The 12,873-nt window shown below is 36.1% G+C and overlaps 2 protein-coding genes across 2 annotated transcripts; both read left to right on the top strand.

Annotated features, from left to right (window-relative positions):
- The first annotated feature begins 626 nt into the window (after positions 1-626).
- Positions 627-4,081, top strand: LOC131984835 (gastrula zinc finger protein XlCGF57.1-like). Its single transcript, XM_059349817.1, has 2 exons — positions 627-1,116; positions 1,969-4,081. The coding sequence occupies exons 1-2, from the start codon at positions 924-926 to the stop codon at positions 3,225-3,227; spliced, it is 1,452 nt and encodes a 483-aa protein (XP_059205800.1). The 5' UTR covers positions 627-923; the 3' UTR covers positions 3,228-4,081.
- Positions 4,082-5,533: 1,452 nt separating this feature from the next.
- On the top strand, positions 5,534-10,485 carry LOC131984413 (zinc finger protein 135-like). Its single transcript, XM_059349242.1, has 3 exons — positions 5,534-5,553; positions 6,598-6,767; positions 8,196-10,485. Exons 1-3 carry the CDS (start codon positions 5,534-5,536, stop codon positions 9,200-9,202), a joined length of 1,197 nt encoding a protein of 398 aa, XP_059205225.1. The 3' UTR covers positions 9,203-10,485.
- Positions 10,486-12,873: the final 2,388 nt, after the last annotated feature.

Raw genomic sequence — 12,873 nt, 5'->3', positions numbered from 1 at the left:
CTCCAAATTGTACTGAGGTAGAGTACTTGAGTAAATGTACTTAGTTATACTCCAATGATGCTGACTAATTGATTATATATGATCAGTGATAATATAATTTTTCTTATGATTTTATATTAACTTTTCACCTCATATATATATTCTCTTTTCTACTAACCCAGATAAAAGTTAGTGTACAAGGTAATTACATTTTTATGAATCAAATATAAAGATAATTCAGAGGAGAAAAAAAATCTGCTTCCTGTAAGGGTAAAAAGGACAGAAAGTGACTAAAAATTTGTTTTGTGGTCCTCTGTGTCTTTTATTTATTTTACTACGTTTAACTACGTCTTTTATTTATTTTACTTTGTTTATCTGTTTCGTTTTATTGTTTTATTTATAGCATCATTTTAGATTCATGCACTTATTTGATTATTTATTGCTTATTGATATATGGAAATGTTTGTTTTATTGTTTTTATGATTCTATGTACAGCACTTTGGAGACGTTTTTGGTTGTTTTTTGTGCTATACAAATAAAGTGGATTGGATTGGATGAAAATTATAATAATTGATTATTGTTTGTTTGTGTTTTTACCTACGAGCTTTTATTTTGTAAAGTTGCCCACCAGGTTGCAGCGGAACCGGAAGTTATTCTTTAAGTGATATGGCGTCTAACGTTCACAGAAACAGCAGAGTCCGTTTGTTTTCTTGATAAATTGTGTCTGAGCTCCAACATCAGTGATCCACCAGAGTCTCTGTGTGTCCGGATAAACCTGTCGGCTTTTTCTCCTGAATGTTTTTACTCATCTCCCGGTTGCTAAGAAACATATTCAGGTTAGCTTAGCATGCTAGCTGGTTAGCACCGCGGCGCTAGTCAGAGTGACTGTTTGATGGAGAGCAAAGAGTTTGTGTGGAGAAAAAGTTGGTGTCACTGTGTGAAAAATGTCTAAAGTCCAAACGGTGAGAGCGCTGGTGGAGCAGCGACTGACTGCGGCTGCTGAAGAGATATTTGGGCTGTTTGAAAGAACGATAGCAGAGTACGAGGAGGAACTTTGTCGTTCAAAAGAGAAGAACGAGCGACAACAGAAACTACTGGACGCTGTTTTCAACCCTCAGCTTCAGCTACACAAAGAAGGTTAGTTACTTTACTACAGTAACACAGAGCAGGTTAGTTACTTTACTTCAGTTACACAGAGCAGGTTAGTTACTTTACTTCAGTTACACAGAGCAGTTTAGTTACTTTACTTCAGTTACACAGAGCAGTTTAGTTACTTTACTTCAGTTACACAGAGCAGGTTAGTTACTTTACTACAGTTACACAGAGCAGTTTAGTTACTTTACTTCAGTTACACAGAGCAGTTTAGTTACTTTACTTCAGTTACACAGAGCAGGTTAGTTACTTTACTTCAGTTACACAGAGCAGGTTAGTTACTTTACTTCAGTTACACAGAGCAGGTTAGTTACTTTACTTCAGTTACACAGAGCAGGTTAGTTACTTCAGTTACACAAATCATGTTAGTTACTTTACTTCAGTTACAGGAGAGGAGAGGCTGTTTACACAGAGCAGAGAGGAGAGGACAGGAAGTAGAAGCTGGAAGTAGAGGCTGTGCAAATGCCCCCAAAAAAGTTAAATATGTAAAGTTTGTGGAGACCCAATTTTTTTCCAGTATTCATGACACTTGTGTGCACTTGGAAAAGTGTTGAATATTTAAATTCCATTTTATTCCATATTTTTAAAGGAAAATGTATGAGACAAATTGCACATAGTGGTTTTTTTACATGTGTGTTGCACAAAAGACATGTTTTAATTATTTCAACTTCTAGCCATGATTGTGTTTCTGTATTTATATTGCAGTAAAATTCAAGGTTTAAATCACCCTGAAACAACTTGATGGGGTTCAGAGGGTTAATAGAAGAAAGATACTCTTTAGTATTCTATAATTACTTTTTTCTAAGATGTTTGTTTGTATTTCATGACTCTCCACAGACGTCCAGCAGCTGTCGGTGAGTAAAGAAGAGGTTCTCCCTGAAGAACAGGAGAGGAGCTCCAGTCTGGACCAGGAGGAACCAGAGCCAACACACATTAAAGAGGAACAGGAGGAACTCTGGACCAGTCAGCAGGGAGAGCTTCAAGGACTGAAGGAGGCTGATCTGGAGTTCCCGTTCACTTCTGTCCTTGTAAAGAGTGAAGATGAAGAAGAAGAGGAGGCTCAGTCCTCACAGCTTCATGACAGACAAACTGAGGAGGACAGAGAGGCAGAGCATTTGGAAACCGACTCTGATGGAGAGGACTGTGGAGGATCAGAACCAAGCACAAACTCTGATCCAGGTAGTCCTCTACAGCCAGATACTGATGACCAGACTTCAGACTTCTCTGATCCTGAGACTGATGACAGTGGAGACTGGGAGGACACGAAAGAACCTCAGTCAGGTTTAAACTGTTCAGAAAACAATGAAGTACCTGATATAGAATGTAAAACATCAGTTGGCGCCTCTGAATGTGCTGAAAGCTTTGACCACAAGAATCACCTGCAGCAAAACAACGCACTCCAAACAGAGGAGAAACCGTTCAGTTGCTCCGTCTGCGGGGAAACATTTTCAGTAATCTCAAGTTTGACGCTTCACTTAAAGGAACACTCTGATGGGAAACGTTTCACCTGCTCAGTTTGTAAGCTAAGTTTCGATACCAGCAGCAATTTGGTTCGACACGTGAGAATCCACACGGGAGAGAAACCGTTCAGCTGTTCAGTTTGTGGTCAAAGATTCACACTCAAGCAACATCTGAAGTATCACTTTGTGGTCCACGGAGGCGAGAAACCGTTCAATTGTTCAGTTTGTGGTAAAAGTTTTTACCGAAAGGACTCCTTAGTGACTCATATGAGACTTCATTCAGTTGGGAAATATTTCAGCTGCTCGGTTTGTAAAACGAGCTTCGGCAGCAGCAACAGTTTGCTCAGACACATGAGAATCCACACCGGGGAGAAACCGTTTAGCTGTTCAGTTTGTGGTAAAGGTTTCGCTCAAAACGGAGACCTGAGACGACACGTAGCCGTCCACACGGGGGAGAAACCGTATAGTTGTTCAGTTTGCGGTAAGAGCTTCGTACTACATAGTAATCTGAGGCAACACTTGACTGTCCACACGGGGGAGAAACCGTTTACTTGCAGCGTTTGCAATAAAAGATTCACTCGGCTGCATAACGTCAAAAAACACAAGTGTGTTGGTGAGAGCAGCACGAGTAAATAAAGCTGCAGGAACGCTTGTTGGGCTGCCACGATAGAACCACATCATTCTTTTTCTCTCTCTTATTTTGTGTCTTTGTACTTCTTTTGATTTTCGGAGCACTTTGCTATAGCATGTACGCATTAATTTAACTCAACAGTATTATGGTATACCAGGGTACTAACAAATCTTGAACTGACAGTATTGAACTTGTAAAAAATACAGACGCTGCTCTTTAAGTCTATGTATTAAACTGATGATCATGCTCTTTTTTTCTTTATATGTAATGCACACGAGTCGCCACCAGAGGGCGCTCTTAAAGCTGTTCAGTTGAGAAACGGCCCAGCACCTTAACCTCTAAATTTTGTCAACTTCAAGTCTAGTTTTGAGTTTTTCTCGCTAGACGAGCTTACGATTCCTGAGATATTTCTTTCAAAATCATATGAATAAATGCTTATTATGGCCTATTAATATTGTTGATAGGCTAATTTAGACTGAGTAGGCTGTTTTATCTTCATTGTAAGGCTCAAAATAAGGTTCACGGCTCCATTACGACATTTTTTTAAATCTTTTTTTGGCCAACAATGGCTCTTTTCTTTGTAAAGGTTGCAGACCCCTGTTCTAGTCAAACTGTGATGATGGGACCGTTTCTAAATCACCTTAACCTTGTTTTATTGCATTATATGTCCTGTAAAAAAGTTTTCATATCAAGCAGCATGTACTCCTATACCGACAGTATTACACTCAGGATATTTTTATTTATTCTGATTTTGCCATAAATGATACTGTAACCGCTAAAGTTATAATTATTAATAATAAATGATAATTATTGACTGAATTAAATTTGACCATGCAAGATTCAATGAAGTCTGGAAGCTGAGACTTCACTTCTTCTTTTTAACTGAGAGAGTAAAAACACTTGATTTTGTCTTTGTATATAGTCAGAAATGTCTTAAACTCAAATATCTCAGTCATTGTTGGGAATCATCAAATTTTACCTCCAGCAATCCAAAAATCACAGAATAAAGAGATTCCCCTCAGTTTTGTGATGTGTTTCTATTTAATCTAAGCAGGTGATGTGAATATAATCCATTCAATCATTTATGTATTCTGAACATATCCTTGTTAAAACCTTATTTTCATCAATTCTGTTAGTTCAGTCGAGGACATTTTTGATACATTTACATCAGCTGATTTGTAGTGAAAACAACCTTTAATTTCTGTCTTGGTGATAATTTAATCATGTCATTATCATAAGCGATAAGGATTTCATTATCTCTATCTGAAGAAAACTAAAGGCTGTAGCTGGTGTTGCTCCCACCTTGTTTAAGTTTATTTTATTTATTTTTTTCAAAAAGGAACAATGTATATTGATGAACATTTACAAAATGTAAATATACAGGATTATAGCCAAAGGCTGATTTCCATCCTCAGTCCCTTTACAGGCTAATGGTCCCTTAGTTAGAATAAATCAAATACATCACAAATTACAGAGCAAACAGGTTGGTGACAACAGGTTTGATGTTCCCAGTAGCCATTTGACGGACTTGTTAGTCTGTGTCTGCACTTTTTATATTCAAGAGCTTTTTGTTATGTCTCATTTTATTATGAATTATATTTTAGCTGAGGCATGTTGGTAAAAAAAAAAAAAACTTTCAGAATTTCTTCTTCAAATGAAGAAGAAGAAAAAACGGCTTATTTGACATATTAAACTATTGAATATACATTTTCTATTACTCAAACTAAAAAAAACCTAAAACGTAAGTTGAATTTAGTCAAAATATTATATAGTTATTTAGAATAACACCATAAAGGAAAACCAGTGTATGGTTTGTCTGCCTGTTAAAGGAAACCGAGTTTAAATGCCCTCTTGTTGCCACGAGTAACTACACAGCTCACCATCGTCAAGGCAGACACAATTACATAGATGTCATTCCGGCAAGCCCTTCCAAAATAAAAGCGAAATAATTGAATGTAGTGTGTCCACCGGAGGGTAGTGTTTACATGTGATGCATTACTGTCATTACCACGAACTCTACCAGGTGTCTAGGCTGACATTTTAAATGTTCTGGTAACACATTTGTAATAGTTTTGAGTATTAAATGTTCATAGACGACTATGAAAAACTATAGGAACAATGAATGTATGGTTTATTAAACAGTCTACTTGTTGACAAAACATGAGTTTTTGTGGCCACAATGATTTACAGCACTCTACTATCAAAAGAAAAGTATATAATTATAGGGAAATCAAATTATCCTAAAACGACTGTACAGCAAACAAATGTACATAGTAAAAATAAATAACTATAAATAATGAATAAGTGCAGTATGAGAGTCCAGTGTCATCTGTCAGCCGGAGAAGTGTTTGTATTTTTTTTAAATATACATCAGTTACATAAAACAAGCTGTTTATGTTTTAACCTCAAGGGCTTTTATTTTTTCAGGTTCCAAGCAGTTGTAGCGGAACCGGATGTGACTCTGTTAGCAATATGGCGTCTAACGTTCGGAGAAACAACATAGTTTCTTTGTTGTGTTCAGTAAAAACGCCAAAAGTACCGATCCACCAGAGCCTCTGAGTGTCTGGATGAACTTGTCTGGATGGATTTTATGCTGTTCAACTTTTCTCCGGAATGTTTTATTTCCGACTCGTCGAGATATCGAAGTTAGCTTAGCATGCTAGCTGGTTAGCACCGCGGCGCTAGTCAGAGTGAAACTGTGTTTCTGACGGAGTTTGTGAGGAGAAAAAGTTGTTTTCTCCGTTTATGACAATGTCTAAAGTCCAAACGGTGAGAGCGCTGGTGGAGCAGCGACTGACTGCGGCTGCTGAAGAGATATTTGGGCTGTTTGAAAGAACGATAGCAGAGTACGAGGAGCAACTTTGTCGTTCAGAAGAGAAGAACGAGCGACAACAGAAACTACTGGACGCTGTTTTCAACCGTCAGCTTCACTTACACAGAGCAGGTTAGTTACTTTACTTCAGTTACACAGAGCAGGTCAGTTACTTTACTTCAGTTACACAGAGCAGGTTAGTTACTTTACTTCAGTTACACAGAGCAGGTTAGTTACTTTACTTTAGTTACACAGAGCAGGTTAGTTACTTTACTTCAGTTACACGGAGCAGGTTAGTTACTTTACTTCAGCTACACGGAGCAGGTTAGTTACTTTACTTCAGCTACACAGAGCAGGTTAGTTACTTTACTTCAGTTACACAGAGCAGGTTAGTTACTTTACTTCAGTTACACAGAGCAGGTTAGTTACTTTACTTCAGTTACACAGAGCAGGTTAGTTACTTTACTTCAGTTACACAGAGCAGGTTAGTTACTTTACTTCAGTTACACAGAGTAGGTCAGTTACTTTACTTCAGTTACACAGAGCAGGTTAGTTACTTTACTTCAGTTACACAGAGCAGGTCAGTTACTTTACTTCAGTTACACAGAGCAGGTTAGTTACTTTACTTCAGTTACACAGAGCAGATTAGTTACATTACTTCAGTCACGACAACAGAAACTACTGGACGCTGTTTTCAACCCTCAGATTCACTCTCACAGAAAATGTTACTCAGGTAAAAGTACTTTATTATCAGCAAAATATTCTACTTTACTGTTACATGTTTATCTGGTCGAGTCAAGTCATTTAGTTTATTTATAGAGCACATTTAAAAAGAACCTCAGTTGATCAAAGCGGTGTACAGTTATTAAAATGCAATAAAAGTCATGCACAAATATAGTTATACATAAAAACAATAAAATACTAAAACAGTAAAACAATAAAAGGTGACACTTTACAATCACCAACTAAGTGATGTTTATAGATGGTTTATAAACCAGTTATTAACCATTTACAAAGTGCTTTACATATTTAATCTTTAAATGTTTTCAACCAATTTCTTAAAGGTATATAAATAATTTCTAAATCATTAAAATACTTAATATAGTGTTAAAAATGTTATGAGTACAACTAAAATTATTAATAATCTATTAATTATAATTTAATTGTTTGCTAATGGTAAATAAACTAGAGACTTACATTAATATACCATCTATTAGCCATTTATAAATGATTTAGTTAGTTAAACATTAATACATTTTGTATTTACCTTTCTAAAAGGCCTGTATATGGTTTACAAAAGATGATTAAACATTAATAAACTATCTGTTTACCATTTATAAATGATGGTTATTGTAAAGTGTTACCCAAACAAATACTAATAAAAACTCAATCTAAAGAGTTAGAGTTAAAAAAAAAAAAGAAAAAAAAAAGTAAAGTAAAAAAGCCAAGGATTCTTGCCTAGCTGGGACTGAACGGCAAGGAGAATAATCTAGTGATTATTTATTGTTTAGTTTGTAGCATAATTGTCATCATAATGTTTGTTTTGTCCAACCAACAGTCCAAACCTGAACATTATTGAAATATTTTGAATGACAAAAAACACACAAAAAAACATAAAAACACACCAAAAATTACAAAAAACACACAAAAAATACAAAAAACACAGATAAAAAAACCACAAAAAATTACAAAAAACACACAAAAAAACATAAAAACACACAAAAAATCACACAAAACACAAAAAATAGCCCATAATCACACAAAAAACAGTAAACACTAAAAAGATTGCATTAAAAATGTTGAAACGCACACTGCAAAATCTGAAAAATCTCTGCAAAAAAAGTAAAATCATGTTACACTTGGTTGTGGTGATTTTTACCTTTGCTGAAAAAGGGAGAAAAAGAGTTGACGCAGTAAATTGGACATGGAAACTTGGAAAAGCCGTCATGGACTCCAGAGGGTTAAATAGTTTCAAAATGTTTAGTTTTGAACCAGTTTTGGAAGTCCTTTCACTGGTGACATAACCGTTTATTTAACATCTAGTCAGCAGAAAATACTCTCTGGTATATTTGTATTAACTGCTGGGTTGTTTAATTAAGAACCGTCCTCTTAAAACGCTCTTTGCATATAAACTTTTCTTGTATTTCACGACTCTCCACAGACATCCAGCAGCTGTCTGTGAGTAAAGGAGAGGTTCCCTCTGAGCAGCAGGAGAGGAGCTCCAGTCTGGACCAGGACCAGGACCAGGAGGAGCCAGAGCCCTCCCACATTAAAGAGGAACAGGAGGAACTCTGGACCAGTCAGGAGGGAGAGCAGCTTCAGGGTCTGGAGGAGGCTGAGTTGGAGTTCTCATCTATTTCTGTCCTTGTAAAGGGTGAAGAGGGGGATGGAAGGAAAGCTCAGACTGAGGAGAACACAGAGGCAGAGCGTTTGGAAACAGACTCTGATGGAGAGGACTGTGAAGAATCAGAACCACCTATAAACTTAGATCCAGATAGTCCTCTAAAACCAGCTCCTTATGAGCAGACTTCATCTGAACCTGAGACTGAAGACAGTGGAGACTGGGAGGACACAAAGGAACCTGAGTCAGGTTTAAACTCTTCAGAAAACAGTGAAGTACCTGATCTAGAATGTAATACTGTAAAAACATCAGATATCGCCTCTGAATGTGCTGAAAGCTTTGACCATAATGGACATCTGCAGAAAAACAATGTAATCCCCAAACCACGAGGGAAACCATTGACTTGCTCCGTGTGTGGGAAAACATTTGCAATAAGGTCAAGTTTGACCATGCACTTAAAAGTTTGTTTATATGGAAAATCTTTCTCCTGCTTAATTTGTAACCAAAGTTTCGGCAGCAGTAGCCATTTGGTGAGACACATGGTTATTCATAGTGGGGAGAAACCATTTAGTTGTTCAGTGTGTGGGAAAAGATTCACGCTGAAGCAAAATCTAAAACGACACTTGATCGTGCACACGGGGGAGAAACCCTTTAGTTGTTCGGTTTGTGGCGCAAGATTTTCACGGAAGACGCATCTGAAACGGCACCTGTATGTCCACACAGCGGAGAAACCATTTAGTTGTTCAGTTTGTGGTAACAGCTACGCACGAAAGACGTACCTGACCCGACACCTGGTTGCCCACACAGGAGAGAATCTATTGAACTGAAAGATTCACTCAGCTCGAAGCTACAGAGATGCTTGGATGTGGATCATTTGAAGGCTTTACTTCTGTTTTTCTGGAGAAGGAACCAGAGTTTCTTGCTGTTTCCAGTTTTAAGTAACTTCTAAAAAAGCTAATAATTGCAGTTTAGTTTTTTCATTTTATGCTTCTTTTCATTTCTTCTCCACAGTGTTTTGGAGGGAAAGATGATAGTTACACTGGTCGCTTTTCAGATGAATATTTTAAATTAATGACAAACTGTGATACAATAAATCTTTTTACTTATTTAATGCTCTGAACCTTCTTGACTCGTGACCACTTTAAATGAACTAATCCTGTTTCAGATGTCTCTAAGTTGTTGGAGCAGCGAGGGATGAAAACCTTTGCTGTTGGAAGGAAGTGTTTCCTTAGAAAACAATGGGCCTCATTCACAAACCGTTCTTAAGAACAAATTTGTTCTTAAGTCCTACTTACGAAGATTTTACGAAGATTGTGGCACTCATGAATTTTTTTCTCATCCTGGATTTTTCTTCGGTAAGAACAAATCCTACTAACACTCAGGAGAACTCTTAAGCACATTTCAGTGTTGACATGTTGGCATGGTTGTGTTGTCTTCTTTTGTTAAGTTCAATAAAAAACATTATAGTGAAATTTCCATCATATTTATGTATTTATTTACTATTTCATTTTTTGATCATTTTAATTAAATTAAATGTGCCAACGCTTTAACATGAATCAAGTAAATTGGAAATCATTCCGTCAATTAGTAATACCACACATTCAAGGACAGTTTGATTTCACAGAAGTGTGATTGACTTGGAGTTACTGTACTTTGTGTTTTTGAAGTGTTCCCTTTATTTTTTGAGCAGTGTATAAACAGTCATGGGAAAATTATTAGAACATCGTTTTCTTCAATTTCTTGTAAAGAAACTAAGGCTGCTAAATATAATTTTCTTCCTCCAAGTGATCTCCTGCAGCAGAACTTCTAGTTCTGAACTGCAAAAGTTTTTTTTCTTTTTCCCTGTGCTCCAACGGATTTACACTTTGCTTTAGGCATTCTGTTGCTGTTTCCTCTGTGTGGCGGCCCTGCACTCCTTTTTATGGGCCCTTTTATGGGCATTAATGGGTGGTTACCTATGCTAATCCTATGTTAATTAGGCTCAACTGGCACGCCCGCTCTATTTACGAGGAGATGGCATTTATCAATTTAAGAACACGGCTGCGAACAATTCAGCGGCTTAAGAACACGTTGATGAATCTGACGTAGGGTCTTCTTAGAAATCTTAAGAAAGAATCTAAGAAGATTTTGGTGAATGAGGCCCATTGATCTTGAGGCTCATTGTCTCAATAATTGTTGATGTAAAATGTTAAATATGGATTTATAAAGCTTGTTTTAAATGAGTGAGGAGTTAAATCACTAATTTATATTCAACAAAAGAATAGTTGCAGCTGTTACTTAACTTTTTTTCAATGTTACAATGCTGAGAAAATAATATATATATATATATATATATATATATATATATATATATATATATATATATATACATATATATATACATATATATACATATATATATATATATGTATGTGTGTGTGTGTGTGTTCAAGTCGATATTTGTTTTTATTTAAAATGCAGTACTGTAATGAGTTCACATTTTAAAGTTCACCTTCAAGAATAAAATGTCCATAAGCTTCTTCTTTTTTTTTTTAAATACAAAGAGTTGATTATTCTAAGGTTACTTTCCCTATTTTCCACACAGGAAGTAGCTGATTTACATGTAATATTTTTTGTCAAAGTAAAAAAAAATGTTCGCTCGTTCTTTATTAATCTCAGGGGAGATTGTTGTAGCACAAAGAGTTTAAATATAAAGAGTGTAAATTTAACAAAATATAAACAATAAAAACTGCCAATAAAGTGCAAAAACCAAATGTTCACAATGACAGAAATAACTAAATACATTTATAGTCATAAAAATAACTAGTGAACAGTAAGTAACAGTAAGGCATTATTTAAAAAGGATAAAATAAATAACGTTGACATTTGTCTCCGTCAGTCTATTTCAGACCATAATAATAATTTCCAAGATTTTTGCAGATTTATTTTATATAATATCACGTGTGACTTCAAGCTCCTCTTGCAAGATGTACTTTTTGGTTTTAAAATGAGTAACATTTCAGTTGAAAAATAATATTATTTAATTAATCTAATTATGATCCTTGCAAAGTTTTACATCCATAAATGTAAATTTGCCAAAGTGAAACCTTTCTTTTGTGTTTTTATGAAAGAACTGGAGATGAACTTCAAGTCAATATCTAATGCAAAAAAACAAGAAAGCTATCAAAACTGTGAGATTATGCTCCCACTTATTTCTGATTCAATTTAATTTGTCTTTGCTTGTGACCCCTGGCAATTTTTATTTTATATATTATTATTATTATTATTATTATTATTATTATTACTATTACACACTACTCCCGGTTGATCGTCATGAAAACTACAAAATAAAAATAATAAAATGAAATAAAAATAATAATAATTTCTTTCATTTTATTTTTATTTTGTACTTTTCCTGACGATCAACCAGAAGTAGTGTGTAATAATAATAATAATAATAATAATAATATTTTTTTTCATTTATTTATTTTTATTTTGTAGTTTTCCTGACGGTCAACCGGAAGTAGTGTGTCCGTCTCCGTATTCCTTCCGCTCCCGGAACTAATAGTTGGTGTTTGAGCCGTGATGAGGGCGGCGGAGTAAGAAGCCAGTGTTTCTAGTTGTGTGAAGAAAGAGCGACAACACAAACTGCTGGATGATCATTTTGAAAAGCTGAAACTAAACTACAAAGAGCAGGTTTGTTTTCTTTCTCCTGCCGGAAACGCGTTTACTGCTAATGTTGCTAGGCTAGCGTTAGCCGCAGCTAGCTCCTGCTAACACTTTCTTCCTTTCTTCTCCTGGACTTTAAGAACCTTGTTGTATGTCCCGTGTTTTCTCAGATACAGGCCGGGGAGAACTGCTGCAGGATGGACCTCAGACGGGATTCTGATTTTAAATTCAAAGAGGAAGTTGTTTTAAAGGAGGAGGAGGACTCAAACTGTCTGATACATCAAGGTGAGCTGACTGTTATTACACACCATGGCCCTCATTTATCAAACGAGCGTACGACAGAAAGTGAGCGTAAAGTGTCTGTACGATAATTTCTACACAAGCCTCGGCATTTATCAATGTGGACGTGAGCGGAGGGTACGATCAGATCTCAGTCTGCTCTCAGATCGTGTACGCAAATCTGAGTCAGCGTGAAGTCGACACGTCTGAGTCTGAGAACTGATCTTAGACTATTGTATCGATGCCTGGAGCTGATAAAACTCTGCCATGTTTTGTTTTTTGAATGGTGACAAACCAAAGCATGTTTAGGCCAGTTAGTTCTCAACCTTTTTGAGTCGCGACCCCCAATTTAACATGCATGTTGTCCACGACCCCCGCTACCTGAACAGAATCTCACGTGCACAGTTCCGATCACCCAAAAAAGAAACAAAATGACCACAAAAAGACACAAATTGACTAAAAAAAGACACAAAATGACCAAAAAAAGACACAAAATGACCAAAAAAGACACAAAATGACTAAAAAAAAGACACAAAATGACCAAAAAAGACACAAAATGACCACAAAAAGA

Source organism: Centropristis striata, chromosome 14, assembly GCF_030273125.1.
Source record: "Centropristis striata isolate RG_2023a ecotype Rhode Island chromosome 14, C.striata_1.0, whole genome shotgun sequence".
Taxonomy (NCBI): domain Eukaryota; kingdom Metazoa; phylum Chordata; class Actinopteri; order Perciformes; family Serranidae; genus Centropristis; species Centropristis striata.
Note: the sequence above shows the minus strand (reverse complement) of the source record. Positions and strands in the feature narration are given on the sequence as shown.